The 15,342-nt window shown below is 51.5% G+C and overlaps 1 protein-coding gene across 10 annotated transcripts in view; it reads right to left on the bottom strand.

The window, feature by feature from the left end:
- POC1A (POC1 centriolar protein A) overlaps positions 1 to 13,693 on the bottom strand; it is a 67,727-nt gene extending 54,034 nt beyond the window's left edge. For 3 of the 10 annotated variants that reach the window (XM_038566266.1, XM_038566264.1, XM_038566263.1), the window contains exons 1-6: positions 13,380 to 13,683; positions 10,655 to 10,739; positions 9,525 to 9,696; positions 8,943 to 9,122; positions 7,609 to 7,716; positions 6,577 to 6,692 (exon numbers count right to left, since the gene is read on the bottom strand). In XM_038566266.1, the coding sequence (XP_038422194.1) occupies positions 6,577 to 6,692; positions 7,609 to 7,716; positions 8,943 to 9,122; positions 9,525 to 9,696; positions 10,655 to 10,739; positions 13,380 to 13,397 (679 nt within the window). In that variant the 5' untranslated portion in view covers positions 13,398 to 13,683. Of the gene's footprint in view, positions 1 to 6,576; positions 6,693 to 7,608; positions 7,717 to 8,942; positions 9,123 to 9,524; positions 9,697 to 10,654; positions 10,740 to 13,379 lie in introns of all 10 variants that reach the window. The other 7 variants (XR_005374905.1, XM_038566262.1, XM_038566265.1 and 4 more) reach the window with 7 other exon arrangements.
- Between the last annotated feature and the right edge of the window lie 1,649 nt (positions 13,694 to 15,342).

Genomic DNA, 15,342 nt, shown 5'->3' with positions numbered 1-15,342 from the left:
CCTGAAGCACCATGAGTCTCCGGTGGGTGCATTATTCACCACAGTGTATAATGTTTATGTGTATCTATTTGATTCATGGCCAGGATCCCCACAAGACAATGTGCTATCAGGCACATGGGGCCATGTTGGGTCTTCTCCTCATGGCTCAGTCCTGACACTGTGCAGGGTTCAGAAAGTGGTTGGTGAATGGGTGAGGTGGACCCAGGCAGGCTACATAGGGATAATATGAGGACAAGCTACATCGCAGCTTCTTAAAGCAGCTGCTAAAGAAGACCTTGGTGCCTTCATCCCCCCTACCACAGGCTGGGTGGAGGACTCCAGGACTCCATGAGATAACCATGGCTCGCCAAGTCAGAAGTGCTACAAACAGAAAGACAAATTCTAAAACCAACCCCTCATCCTAGCTGCAAGAACCATTGCTAAGCCAGTAAACACATCCACCACAAGCCAGCCTTCAGCAGAGCCCACAGGGGGACAGTGAGCCCCTCAGACACCAGCCCAGCTGATGTGCCAATATGCCTGGGGAGTGTGGGTACATGTTCCCAAGCACACAGGGGAGACAGCCTGGGCTTTACATAACCCAATATTTATGTGTGAATACTCTCCAAGTACTAGAACTCCAGGAGCCAACCTACAGAGGGCTCACGGGGTCTCCACAGAGCCTCACAGCCCAACACACTTCCCATACTCCAGGCTGTGGTGGGAGGGAGGTCAGCATCCTCAGTGTTTACCAAGATCTGGGCATGGAAAGCAAAAGAACACAGCCCCAGCTGACCCCCTCAGGAACTGAACAAGCACCAGCCACAAGCAGTAGCAGAAAGAACATTAATAACACAGAGTGGTTATTAATAATATATTTAATTAATTTATTTACTTAAAATTAATAAAGTAATTAATTCCACAAGTGGAAGAGCATGCGCGTGCGCACACACACGCACAGAGTGGACAGAGCTCCAGATAGAGACCTTCTACAGCATCCTCTGGGGAGGATAGGAATACGCACACTTCTAATTTTTACTCTGCATACTTCCAGATTTTTTTTTTAACCATCAGAATACAGTCACTGTGATTACACAACTGGGTGAATGATAAAAAGTGAATCCTTCCCCCTCCTAAGAAGAGTGAGTCATGTCCAGGGAGGTGGGAGCCCAGTCTGGCTCAGCATTCTCCTGCCAGCACTGTAGGTCATGAATCTACAGGCAAAGAGCTAGCGCCCTGGCGCTCCCGAGGGGCCAGCTATTCTCTCCAGATTGCTGGTTCACACTGGCAGTGAAGTGGGGTGGGAGCTGGGCCCAAACCCTGTGAGATTCTCCCCAGGGGAGCCCCGCCATCCTCGACCTCTCAGCCCCAAGGCAAGACAGCTGAGAGGCAGCCTGCCCTGTGTCTACCTCCCCATGCCCCATCTCCCTCTGGACCTCTTCAAATGCTGCTCCTGGCACATCTCCCCTCCCTGAGCTGGAGAAGGGTGCTCTATTCTTGTTTCTGCAGCCCTTGGCAGCCGGTACTGGAATGAACGCCACCCCACCCCACCTGAGACAAAGCTGGCAGAGGAGCAGTCAGGGCAGGAGGGTGGGTCACGGGAGGGCGAGCTCAGGGCCCAGGGCTTCCCGGCACCAGCAGGGTGGCAGAGTCAGGATGCGGACACTACACCAGGACCTCCCACCTAGGCGAGTCTACCCCAGGAGGGAATCTCCCCACAGAGGAAAGGCATCAAAAGCCCTGCTCCACTATAAATGGCAGAAATATCAAAGGCCTCCTAGCTAGGGTGGAAACATCTGGAACCATTTACTCCAGAAGAGGACTCAGCTTGGGGGATGAGGATGTACTAGACACCAGGACCTATTACCTTTCCCTACTCATTCTCCTGCCTCACCCACCGGCCCCACCAGCCTGGAGCAGCCTCTCTAGCTCTACAGAGGTGGGAAAACACGTTCTAGGGAGACCTCATCCTAAGAATCATCCCTGCATGACAGCCCCCCAGGGAGGCTCCAGCCATAAAGACCTAAGCAGTGACTGTCCAGAAACAATCCACTTTTCATCAAGCCCAAAGCTGCAGGCCCTCTTCTTGCTTCCATGGCAGTTAATGGTGTCAATTGATGGCAGAGTGCCATTCGGGCACAGCTGTGGGCTCCTGGCTCTTATTCCCCAGAGAAGAGACTCCAGCTCAAGGTCAGAGATACACTCTCAAGATTCTACAAGTCACCAGGAGCCCAGAGAGGTTGGGACTGAGGCCACTGCAGACCCTGCCCCTAAGCACTGGGAACTGGCCATAGCTTGTGGGCAGCATGTGGCTTAAGGAGAGTCCTAGGTACCCACGATCTGCTCTGCCCCACAGAGGTCTGTAGGTACAAGCCTTCAGCAAACCTAGCCCATTGCCCAGCGGGCTCCAAACTGACCAAGGGGCCCAGAGAACCCCCAGGTACCCACATAGGAGGTGCCTTTCTAAGGCAGTCACACGAGGCCAAGCCCCACCCCACCCTCAACACAAAGGGCTTAGCTCACTTCACCTAGGGTGACTCTTCATAACATGCAACTGGCATTACCAGTGACTTTGGGTTTATGAGGGACTATGGGTTCATACATGAAGGTGCTCTGATAGCAGCAGGGAAGGATGCTCAAAACGCTCCTCTTTGTGAACGTCACATAAATGCCACTTAGGGATGGCGGGAAAGAGCCAATGAGTTGGCCAGATCAGGTGGGAGAGTACACTGCCTCCTGACCAAACCTTTTGGTCTCAAAACATCAAGCAGGTCCATCCCACAGACTGCACAGCTGCCTTAAAATCATCCATGACTGGGGTGCCTGGGTGGCTCAGTTTGTTAAGCATCTGTCTTCAGTTCAGGTCATAATCCCAGGATCCTGGGATCAAGCCCCAAGCCTGGCTCCCTGGAAGTCTGCTTGTCCCTCTTCCTCTGTCCCTCTTCCCAACTCATGTGTGTGTGCATGCTCGTTCTCTCAAATAAATAAAATCCTTAAAAAGAACCACCCTCCCTGACCATATCTGGGGTAGGGCGGAGGAGTGTGTTAAGAACCAGTGGACAGAGAACCTGGGACTCTTGAGTTCTAACTAGAATTTCTGGAAAGGGCTGAGCCAAGCCCTTCCAGGGGCCTCAGGAAATAAATGACTAGAATCAACATGGTGTAAGGAACCAAGCATGGGGTGGAGGACAGAACACCACACTCGGAGGCCTTCAGTTGGAGACTCAGATTCCCAGCCTCTCAGCCATGTAGCCATGGGCAAGCCTCAAATTCCCCATCTGTGAAATGGGGAGTAACGCTGCCCTGCTATCCACCTGGGCCCCTCTCTAGATAGCGGACCTGCACGTGCCTGTAAGCTGCAAACCACATTATGGGTTCCGGATGGGGGTTGCTGCTCAGATGTGTGAACAGCCTTACTGTGGGCTCAGAGCATATGGAGCCTAACCCACCTCCGTGGGGACCGGCACTCCCAGGGCTCCAACAGCCCCACCATCTCCTTGCTGAATTGGGAAACCAGAATTGCTCCCCACAGTGACAGACCAGAGCCAAGAAACTCCTTGCCTGAGACAAACGGTACCAGCTGCCTGCTGTTGCCCAAATTAACTTCCAACAACCCAGCACGGGACAGGAAGTATCCTCCACGAGGCACAACCCTGGGGCAGCTGGACACAGGCGGGCTGGGAATGCTGACCACACACTGTAGCATCAAGAATCAAAAGGTCTTGGAAAAGCCCAACAACCTCATGTGCCCAAGGCCCACCAGGAGTGCCTGGTACTCATCCAGAGTCACCAAGGGAGATAGGGGATGTCTGTGTTCTTAAAAACTTTCCTCTGGGTTTCCTAAGGATCAGGGGTGAAAAACAGCTCAGCTCGTGTCTGCTGTCAGAGTGCCAGGAGTCCTTCTGGAGAATCAGCCTCCAAAGAGATGCCCCTGTACCCCTGAGGATGAGAGAGCAGCTGCTACTAAGGGGCTAGTGAGAGCCTCTAAGGTCGAAGGTTCGGCCACGCAGCTCCTAAGAGGTGCCAGTAGACCTGAGCAGACCTGGCCAGGTCCCTCAAACAGCATAAAGTGTGAGGGGTATGTCCCCCAACAGCATCCTCAGATCCACGTGGCTCTCCTTGAGCTCCAGAGGGTGAGTTTAGAGGCAGTGGGATGAGTTTGCTGCCCTGTGCACCATGTATTGGGCAGGGAGCTAAGGAAACTCAGTTGTTTACAGGGTACTCCAAGCCACTCAAGGCCTCTGATATGTATTCAGGTGGCTTAGGAACAAGACAGAGTAGGTCTGTCATAAGAGCAAAGGACAATAGCAAAAACACACTGAAATCTCTCTGCAGAGAGCCTGTAAGCCTCATGTACCCCGGGTCCTCTCAGGATTTGGCTCCTGATGCCACCTGAGCCCCCTCACCACATCCCCAGCCCCTCCAGTCACTGACTCCCCGGCCCACCCACTGCCAAGCCTGCCCCCTCAAGAACTCCAGGGACCTCTCTCCAGCACCTGCCACCCTTCTCAACTGCTCTGTATCACTCTACCTCCTGATCACCCTCTTCAGGAGACTCTGCTTTTCTTTATGCCTCTGGTCCTGCCCTCTCAGCCCTTTTCCATCCTTCACTCTGGCTGCTTTGTAGACCTTTCCCTCCATGGCCCCTCAATCATAGGGACCCATGATATGGCCTCAGCCCTTCTCAAGGCCCAGATTTCTGGGCCCAGCGGGACCCTCAACCCGTAATGTCACCTACTGACTCTCTCAATCTCCAAAACCTAACCCTTGGACCTGATCCCTGCCCTACTTGGATGCCCTCCTCTCACTCAGACATGGGGCATAAGTAGCCCACCCACCAGTCGCCCAAGCACACCAGTTTCCCACCCAGGCAGGCTCTGTATGTCCTTTCAGACATACCTTTGCTCTTCGAGCAATGGGACCAGTCCCAGCACTGCCAGCCAGGCTGCATCTTTTGGACCATGGGCCAGAGTATGGCATTCAACGCCCTCCCCAATGGGTTCCTACTGGTGCATGCCACAAACCCAGACCCATGCTCCTGATCCATCAGAGGTGAGGCTGGACTCTCCCATGGCCACCTAGAGATCCTCTCCCCTCAGTGTCAAGACTTATGTGATGAAAAAAATAATAATAATAATACAAATTAGAAGAGAAAGATTTATGTGGTACTAACCACATTTCTAGTACTGTATTATAATCATCATGTAGACTCCCCCAACACATCTTCACAAATCCCATGAGGTACTATTATCACCCTTTACAGACAGGAAACAGCCTATACTCCTAACCTGCCTGGCCTCGTCACCTCCCCCTCCCAATACTCCTGACCCCACACTCAGAGGCACCTTCCCGCCCCGGCACTCCTCCATACCTGCCAACCCTCCCCCAGTCAACCGCTGCAGATGTGCGCCAACTCCAACCCAGGCCTGGCCCAGAGAAGAGAGGCCTCTAAGCCTGAAGGAGGGAAGGAAAGCTGTGGTTTCCAAGTAGAGGGTAGACCCCATAGCTACTCTGTTCTAGAAGGTCTGTCTGCAACAGCTGCAGCTACGACAAGCCCCAGGGCTTTCTGTTAAGGAAGAGTGGCTAGCCTCTGCCACCTGGTGGTGGTGTAGGGCAATGCAGGCCAGACTCCCTACTCCAGGATCTCCGGACCCAGACTTGGCAACACGGGCATCTGAACCCCTTACTTGGTTCCTGTTTTGTGCCTGGCACTCTCTAAGTTCTTGGCAGAGACTAACTCATTACCCTCCCAACACCACCTGTGAAGGAGGCCCTATCACTGTCCCAGGGGGCCCAAAGGAGTCAAATGCCCTGCCCAACGTCCCACAACTCCAAATACTGAGGCTGGTTGCAAAGCCCACCCTCCGCCAAATGCTTTTTAAGACCAAGAGCCTCTCCCTCAACATGGGAGGTCTGCTAGCCTCAGTTACCTCAAGGAAGTGCTGTCCTCAACAGCTGAGAATCAGCTAGGAGGGGATGCAAGGGAAAGCTGAACCCCAAGCCCAACACCTTTGTCCAGACGCATCCTTTCCATTTCAGGGGTGAATTCTGGATGTAGCCCATGGACTTTAAATCTTGTCCCAAGACAATAACCACAGTTTTTCCAACAACTCCAGCTCTACCCCAACCTGGTCTTAGCCCCAGGCCCACAGGCCTGCCCACCATATTGCCCCTGGCCCCACTCCTAGTTCCTCCTGTGGCAGATCACCACCTCCCTTCCCTTCCCCATCCCCACGGCCAAGGTGACTCACAGCCCTGCCCAGTCACACCTGCTCTCAAGTTCCACACTCCAGCACCTTCCAGCTCACCCTAATCACACCCGGTCCGTCCCTACCCTACCTCCCAGCAGGAGCCTAAGATGGCCTATGTTGACTGCTCGCTGTTCTGCACCTCTGAGGGCTATAATTCTCAGGGGACATGGCCCCAGGGCTGCTTCCTGATTCTGGTCTCCAACCTGAGTTGACCCCTGGAGATCCCAATGGGCCCAGGACTCCTCCCCACTGACCAGGGCCGTCCTCAGGCCTGCTTCAGCATGATGGCCACAAGCCTGACGCCAGGTTCCGCACCGTCATGCTGTGGCTGCTCAGGGACACTCACGCTGGTAGTGCTGCAAGAGGCGGTGCGTCCGCACGTCCCACACCTTCACTGTGTTGTCCATGCTGGCAGCGGCGATGCACGTGCCACTGGGGTGGAAGTCCACGTAGGTGACAAAGCTGGAAAGGCAGGGGCCGCCGCATGCTGTAGGACTGTCCTGGCCCAGAACAGACCCCCCTTTCCCATCCCTGCACATCTGCTCAAGCTGTTCCCCAAACCCAAAATATCTCCCTTCTGCCCTTTTTCTTTACCAGGTGGCCAAGGGACAGCAGAGAGAGGGCAAAAACAGTGGCTAACAGTGACCGGAGGTGGACTCATCAGGGACCGAATCCCAGCGTCCACCTCTAAATACAAGTAGAGAAAGGGGTCTTCAGCCTAAACGACAGCTGACAGCTCAGGCTGTTCAGAGTCAGAGCAAGGGCCCTCATCAAAGCGATGAGGCCTGGCCCCAAAGGGCCAGTGGGACCCCAAGGCCACTGGTTGACCCATCTGCAGGAGACAGGCCAAGGGTGACACCCAGGCTGGCACCATGGCCAGCTCTTAGGAGACGCCTTTCCCTGGGGCTCCCGCCTACCTGAGGAGGGCAGAAGTTGAGGTTCATTGAGGAGACCAGAACAGGTGAGGCCCTGCTCTAATGCAGGCTCCTCCCTCTCCTGATGATGCAGCACAGTGTGAACAGCCACCAAGAACTTACAAGAACCTGACAAGCCTTTCATTTATAAACCCATCGTCATAGGTAATACACTAACATGATTTTGGGAAGTCTGGGGTCACCTTCTTTTGGATAGACAAGTCACAATCTGAGAACCATTAAGTGAAGGGAATAGAAAGGCCCCCAAGAAGCATGTCTTGAGGTTAAGCATTCATTATTTGTGGAGATGGGGATGAGGCTGAACCTTCTAGTCACATAGGAAAAAATTCAGAGGCAGAGAGCAGCAGAGACGTGGCTCCACCTCAGGCCACAGGGGTCCCTGGGTGTCTACGTCCATGCTTTTATTGAGCACCTGCAGTTAGAGGACAGGCACTGTGACTTACCCGCCATGCTCACAGTAAGAGTGGACACACTCCCGGCTAGTCTTGTCCCACAGCTTTACAGTCTTATCATCGCTGGCAGACACGATGAGCCGCCCGTCAGGGGAGAACCTGAACCAGGCAGAGCACAAGTCACACCACCACCATCCCAGAACCAGCCAAAGCTACACGCACTGCTCTGACCCTGAGGGATCCTGGGCAAGTGGCTTTCCCTCTGTGAGATAGCTAAGAATGGTACCTACCTTGTGGTAAGCAGGAGCAGCCTCCTGTGCATGAAGCCCCCAGCACTGCACGTGGCAACTTGTGTACTGACTGCTGATGCTATCAGAGTGAAGGTGGCCCAAAGCCCACCATCAGCATCGTTATCCTGTTCCCAGGTCCCCTGAGCCTACATTTGACTCTGAGAACAACCTACCAACAAAAATGTGTGGAGGTCCTGGGGACCCATCACCAAAAGCTGGCATAGGCTCAATACTTGTCTGCTGGCCTGGTCCCTCCTGTTCTCAGGAGCCTGATGGTGAGGTCTCTCTGAGCAATCCGGGACCTCCCAGGACAAAGATGGCCTGAAGAACAAGTAACTTGCATGGGGTCCCCAGGAGAATGCCACAACAGTTCCCGACCTCTGACTACCATGGTTTCCCAGTGTCCGCAGACCTCCCAACCTCCTCCTCCAGAGCACAGAGATCTCTGCTGAAAGGATCAGAATAGCTGAAAGTAGCCACATCATCCTTTAGTCATCTGGCCCCCATCACCACAGCACTGTCCCCACCACACCAAAGGGAGAGCCAGCCTCCAGAGCAGCCTCCTCAGAAGCCTCAACTCCCAACTGGCAGCTCAAGCAAAGTCAGCTTCTCAGAGGCAGATTCAGATTCCAACCTCAGCTCTGCCACTAACCCAGCATGCACCCAGAGGCAAGATACTGCACTGTTCTGAACCTCAGTGTCTTCATCTGCAAAATGGGAATGATACCCCTACCTTGCAGGGCTGCCATGAAAAGTGCAAAGAAATCGTATAGTGGTAGTAGCAATACCATTGTGTTGCTATTGCTCCTCAATAACCCCTGCTAACTTGCTTTAGGCCACATCAGCCCGGATGTCAAGGGCTCAATCATGGCTGGCAATGAACTAATTTACTTGTTAAATGTGAGCTAGAAGCTCCTCAATAATTCACAATGTAACAACTTCTTTGTTCCTATTTTACAGGTAAGGAAGCTGAGGCTCAGGAAGAAAAAAAGAGTAGCTAGTTTGCCCAAGGTCATAATACTGGAACTTGGCAGCGCCTCAGTGCCTCTCAAACCCCAGGTCCCTCCAAAGGTCTTAGGGCAGGATGATGCTCACCTGGCGCAGCGTACCCAGTTGATGTGCTGGCTTAGGGAGAACAGGAATTTCTGGCGATGAGTTGACCACACCTTAACTGTTTTGTCGTCAGAGGCCGTCACAAGAGACTGGCCATCACTGCAGAAGTGGACGCTCCTCACTGTGGCTGTGTGTGCACGAAACACGGTAGACTCGCCTTTGCTGCAGGGATGGGTATTCCAACTCAGGAAACCCGTAACAGTGACGGGAAGGTCCGTGAGCACCTCAAAGCTCTCCCCACCCCTCCCTCAGAAGCCTCTCCCAATGTCAGTGCAGGCCCACACACCAGTCTCCCTCAAGGAAGGCCAGAACCGCACCACTCACCCTGCTCACATCAGCATCAGATGGGATCCCTTCCAGAATGGCTGGGGTAAGCCCAGAATCCCTGCTGCTAACTCTAATGGGAGGGGTCTAACTGGAGCCCCAGCTTCTGATGGCACTTCTTCAGAAGTAGGGTAGATGTCCCACTGTGACAAGTCCCGAGCCAGCATGGGGACCTGAGTGTGGACAGCTCTGGCACCTGGTCCCCAGGCTCAGACAAGCCCTTCAAAGTCTGTAACTCACACATTGGGTATCCAGATCCGGACAGTCTTGTCTCGGGAGCCTGAGGCAAGCAGGTGTCCCGAAGGGGAGAAGTTCACACAGGTGACAGCATCCTTGTGGCCCGCAAAGCGGTAGGCGCGTGACTGGGGCTTCATGTGCCAGACCATGAGGCATGAGTCCATGGAGCCACTGGCTGAGAAAGTAGGGATGCTGTAACCCTCAGCTCTAGAGGGCCTTGATCCTCCAGCAGGATGACAGGGTAGGGAGACAAGAGACAGACCACACTTCCAGCATCTGCTGAGCTGGGGTTTGGAGAATCAACGGGCTGTCAGCTCTCCATGCAGCAGGCCCACATGGGAGCCAGACCAAGAGATGCCCTTCACATTTCTGCAACCCAGCAGGCCTCTGAGAAAACTCATCCCCTGTGGGGCTCCCCCGCAGTCGTACCCTAAGGGCACTAGAAAACAAGTCCTCCCAGACAACCCAATGGACCTCTTACCTTTGAGAAGGTCCAAGTCAATCAGAAACCTAGAGATCCCCAAGACAGATCAAATGACCAGTTTGCTCTTAATCTACAGTGACCAGCAACCTCTGGCAGGGGACCCTGACCATGGGAATAAAGGGAGAGCCTTGTCCACAGAAAAAAGAAAGCTGCAGCCATGACAGCTATGTATGAGCCCCCAAGAGACCAAGGAGCCACGTCACTCAGCTGCTGAACAAGAGCGGCAGGAGGGGAGTACCCAGCTCTGCTCTTCATCCTTCTCACCCTTTAACTAGATGTTCCCATATTGCTGTGGACAACAGAATGGACGATCCAAGAAAAAGGAGCCACTGTTTAGGGACATTCCACCAGCCAGATCCAACAGATGGCTGGGGTATATGCAGTGAAAAAAATCAGACCCTGGGCCTACTCTCCAAGGCTACGTGCCCTTGGCAAGGCCCCGAACTCTCTGGAGTCTCACACTCCGTATATAGAATGGAGTTCACAAAGCCCAGCACCCAGACAGCTGGTCAGCTGAAGCAAGATGCCGGTCTAGACAAAGCACCTGGGCCTTCACTGTGCCCTACTCCTCCAACACCACCCCTCTCAGGTAAAGACTCAGCCTTCTCAGATCATAATGTAGTGCTTAGGAAAAGATGTTTCCTCTTACCCAGCTGCTTCGTGTTGAGACTGAAGTCCACAGAGGTAATTGCATCTCGGTGGCCCTTAAAGTGCCTCTCCAGTGAGGGGTCCTCCTGTGGAAGAGCCAGGGTCAAATGTGTGAAACCTGGGTAAAAAAGAGGCTTACCCAGGGCCAAGACTCTTCCTAAAACAGCCAAGAGGCTGTTCAATACTCAATGCTGATCTTGTATATAGAAAAGCCTAAGGAATCCACTATTAGAAAACTATTAGAACTAATAAACTAGTTAAGCAAGGCTGCAGGATACAAGATCAATATATAAAAATCTATGTTTATTGCTGATGTGCAAAAATACAAATCTGAAGAATGATAATTCCATTTATGACCTATAAGAATAGGCTCAGTCAGTAGAGCATATGACTCTTGATCTTGGGGCTATGAGTTTGAGTCTCAAGTTGGGTATAGAGGTTACTTAAAAATAAAATCTTAAAAAAAAAATTAACAAAAAAAAGTGAAGGCTTATACAGTGAAAACTATAAAATACCTTTGAAAGAAATTTTAGAAGACCCAGGTAAATAGAAAAATATCCATGCTGAAAGTATGGAAAGCAATTTTGTTAAAATGTGCTACTCCCTAAATTGATCTACAGATTCAACAGTCCCTATCAAAATTTTAGGTGCCACTTTTTACAGAAATTGACAAGCTGATCTTAAAATTAAATAAAAATGTGAGACAGCCAGAATAGACAAAATAATCTTAACCAAAAAAATGAAAAAATAGTTGCTATAGAAAAAAAGTTCACTGTTCCTCAAAGAGTTATCAAATGACCCAGTAATTCTGGGTAAATGCCCCAAAGAACTGAAAGCATGTTCACACAAATACTTGTACACAAGCATTCATAGCAATATTATTCACAACAGCCAAAAACTGGACAGACCTAAATGTTCATTAACAGATGAATAGATAAACAAAATGTGGTCTCTTCATACAATGGAATACTATTCAGCAGTAAAAAAGGAAGTACTCTCTCTGTGACTATCATAAATAAATAAAAAAATTTTAAAAAATTAAAAAAAAAAGGAAGTACTAACACATGCTACAACATGGATGAACCCGGAAAACATGGGAAGTGAAAGATGGCAGATATAAAAGGCTACACTTTGTCTGATTCCACGTATATGAAATGTCCAAAATAGGCAAATCTACAGAAGAAATTAGTGAGGTGAGGGGGAGTGACTGTTTAGTGGGTACAGGTCTCTCTTTGGGGTGACAAAAACATTCTGGAATTAGAGTGTGATGATCGTCGCACAACACTGTGAACGAATGTACTAAACAGCGATGAATCTTACCACCTTAGAAGGTTTTATAGTATTTGAATATGTCAACAAAGCAATTTTTCTAAAAGAATCAAGAAGAGAAAATGGGGGTCTTTCAGCAACCCCCATCTCAGGAATCAGATTCCGTACCCTCAATCTCACTGTGGACTAGCCAATGAACCTAGAGGTCACCCTGGACAGGCCCCAAGGGCCAGGGCCATCGTCTCCACTCAGCCCTACGTCAAGGTAGCAGTAGTTCAGGACACTGCTTAGTAAGACATGGAGAAAACATTCCAGAGACTCTCTCCACCCAACAGCAGCTTGTCTTGGCACTTGGGAGAGTTATAGCCCTGCCATGCAAACATCTTCCCCTAACCCAAATATCGGAAACCCCAAAGAAGCATTTTGGGCAGACCAGGGAGCCCAGCAAACCTCCTCTTGGGAAAAAAAAAAAAAAAAAAAGTCCTTGGAGGCAGAGCAAGTCCATTGCCACCCTAGAGAGCTGTAACCAGAACAAAGGCCCCCATGGCCCTGCGCCCAGCTCCACCCCCAACACACCTGCCTAAGTGCCCCTTTCAACAGAAAGGGAGTGGTGACTGAGGGAGGGCCCCCAAGAGAGCAGCAACTGCCTCCCCTGAACCTCTTGGGAGAAGATAATGCCCACCTCTAGGCTCAGTGGGCAGAAGCAAGTTCAGATCCACCGCTGACCAGGCGGCCCCTGAAGCCTCCCCACACCCTTTCCACCTCCTCATCCCACTGGGCTCTGTGCTTCCTCACCCCAGAGGTGGTTGATATTTCGAAGCAAGTGGGGAGGGACTTATGGGAAGGGCCCTAGATTAGGGGTCAAAAAGCCTACATTTTGGCCCTCTGCTCGAGTCCCCACACGCCTAAGGGTGCCAGCAGGCACCACCCGGTCTTTCTGACTCTCGACACTGCCCAAAGGCGAGACCTGTTTAAACACTCTCTCAGGAAAAGAAAAAAAGGGGGGGGGGGGGTTGGAGTGCTTCGCTCTGGAGGAACCTGGAATTCAGGGCGCCAGGCCCAGATCACACTGCAGACCGGCGCTGTCCCGCCCGAGCAAGGTGGACGCTCACCACGCCCCCACCCAGCCTCCCACTGCTCAGGACCGCCAGGCTGAGGCCAGGGAGGCCCGACGCTGGCCGCTGGCCCGACCTCCCGTCGGAACACACTAGTACTACCGTCTCCTCCGCGAGGATGCAGACCCTGGGAGCAGGGACTGGCTGGCCCGCCCCGGTGGCCGGCAAAGGCTCTGGCTCCAGGAGGCGCCCACTAGGCTTCTCGACCCAGCGCCCCCTGCACAGACGGTACCCCGGGGCTGGGGAAGACCGGCTCGGAACCCGGCGTCCCACATGCTCCCCTCGCAGCCATCGCCCCGGGCAGGCGCCCACCCCGCGGGGAGACCGCCCGCAGGCACTTACAGGGCAAGGCGCAGCCATGGCGGGCCCGGGGCGCCCAAGGCGCCGGAGAAGTCGGCGTAGGCCGTTGCTGCGCGTTCAGTTTCCGCGCCCCCCAACCGCCGCCAATAGCAACGCGGGTCGCGTCGCCACGCCCCGCCCACGGCGGTTAAAGGAGACGCAGCGCCTCAGCTTTCTGTCTCCCGGCCGGAAGCAGAGCGGTGTGGTCTGTTTCAAAGCCTCGGCGCGCAGCTCCACCAGGCCAAGCAGCCCACGGAGGCTGCCGCCAGAGGTCTCTGCCCACTGTCACTAATCCCCTGGGAAATTAAAAAAAAAAAAAAAAAAACAGGATGTGGGGTTCACTCCGCCGGCCCGTAGCCCGGTTTACGAGGCGGCGAGCAAAGCCTTCTGGGAAATGCAGTTTCAAGACGGCCGCCACCTTGTGTCTGCAGGAAAGTGGAACTACTTTTCCCGAGATCCCTTGAGGGCGGGCGGGTGATTAACCACCGGTAGGAAAGGCGTCAAGGATCCCGGAAGTGCAGGACACGTGGGTCATTGTATACGTGCTCTCTTAAAGGGCCCTTGAAACCGGGTGTTCGCCCAATACCTTAAGAGCCAATTAGTCGCCCCTCAGAGAGTCTTTAAATGGTTCACTCCTCCTAATTTAAAACAAGTGTCCATTTAAAAGAGCGGTAGTCACTTGGAATTACACCTACGGGCGGAGAAATCTAGGTTCTAATCTGTTATTGTCCTGCTTCCTTGTGTGACCTTGGGCGGGGGGGAGGGGGGGGCGGGAAGCACCTCTGCTTGCACCTTAGTTTACCCATTTGTAATACAAGGGAGTGTGAGGCAGCCTGGTCTTCTCAGACCCCTCAGTCCTGAGAAGCTGTTATAAGTTACATGTTTAAAAGAGGAGACATTTCTAGGTATGTTTCTTGAGACAAGGGAGACAAAAGCAAAATTAAACTCTTTGGACGACCTCAAATCAAAAGCTTCTACAGGGCAAAGAAAATAATTAGCAAAGCCGAAAGACAACCTACTGAATGGGAGAACATATTTGCAAATGACATATCTGATAAAGGGTTAGTGTCCAAAATATATAAGGAACTTCTATAATTCAACGTCAAAAATTCAAATAATCCAATTAAAAGTGAGCAGAAGACATGGACAGTTCTCCAGAGAGGACATCCAGATGGCCATCAGACACATGAAAAGATGCTCCACATCACTCACCCTCAGGGAAATGCAAATTGAAGCCACCATGAGATGCCACCTCACAACTGTCAGAATGGCTAAAACCAAAAACACAGGTAGCAAGTGTTGGCAAGGATGTAGAGAAAAATGAACCCTCGTGCACTGCTGATGGGAATGCAAACTGGTGCAGCCACTGTGGAAAACTGTATGAAGTTTTATCAAAAAATTCAAAATGGAACTACCGTATGATCTAGTAATTCCACTACCAGATAGTTACCCAAAGAATAGGAAAACACTAATTCAAAAAGATATATGCCCCTCCATGTTTATTGCAGCATTATTTACAATAGCCAAATTGTGGAAGCAACCCAAGTGTCCATCAGTAGATGAATGGGTAAAAAAAGATTATATATACATTATATATATATATAATATACATATATAATATACATATATAATATACATATATAATGAAATATTACTCAGCCATAAAAAAGAATGAAATCTTACCATTTGCAACAACATAGTTTTGAATGAATGAATCTAAGGAGTATAATGTTAGGTGAAGTAAGCCAGAGAAAGACAAATACCATATGAGCTCACTCATATGTGGAATTTAAGAAACAAAACAAATGAACCAAGAAAAAAAGAGACAACCCAAAAAACAGATTCTTAACTATATAGAGAACAAACTGATGGTTACCTGAGAGGAGGTGGGTAGGGAGATGGGTGAAATAGGTAAAGGGGATTGAGAGCACACTTACCATGATGAGCTCTGATAATGTATAAAACT

The sequence above is a fragment of the Canis lupus genome, chromosome 20 (assembly GCF_011100685.1).
Source record: "Canis lupus familiaris isolate Mischka breed German Shepherd chromosome 20, alternate assembly UU_Cfam_GSD_1.0, whole genome shotgun sequence".
Lineage (NCBI taxonomy): Eukaryota > Metazoa > Chordata > Mammalia > Carnivora > Canidae > Canis > Canis lupus.
Note: the sequence above shows the minus strand (reverse complement) of the source record. Positions and strands in the feature narration are given on the sequence as shown.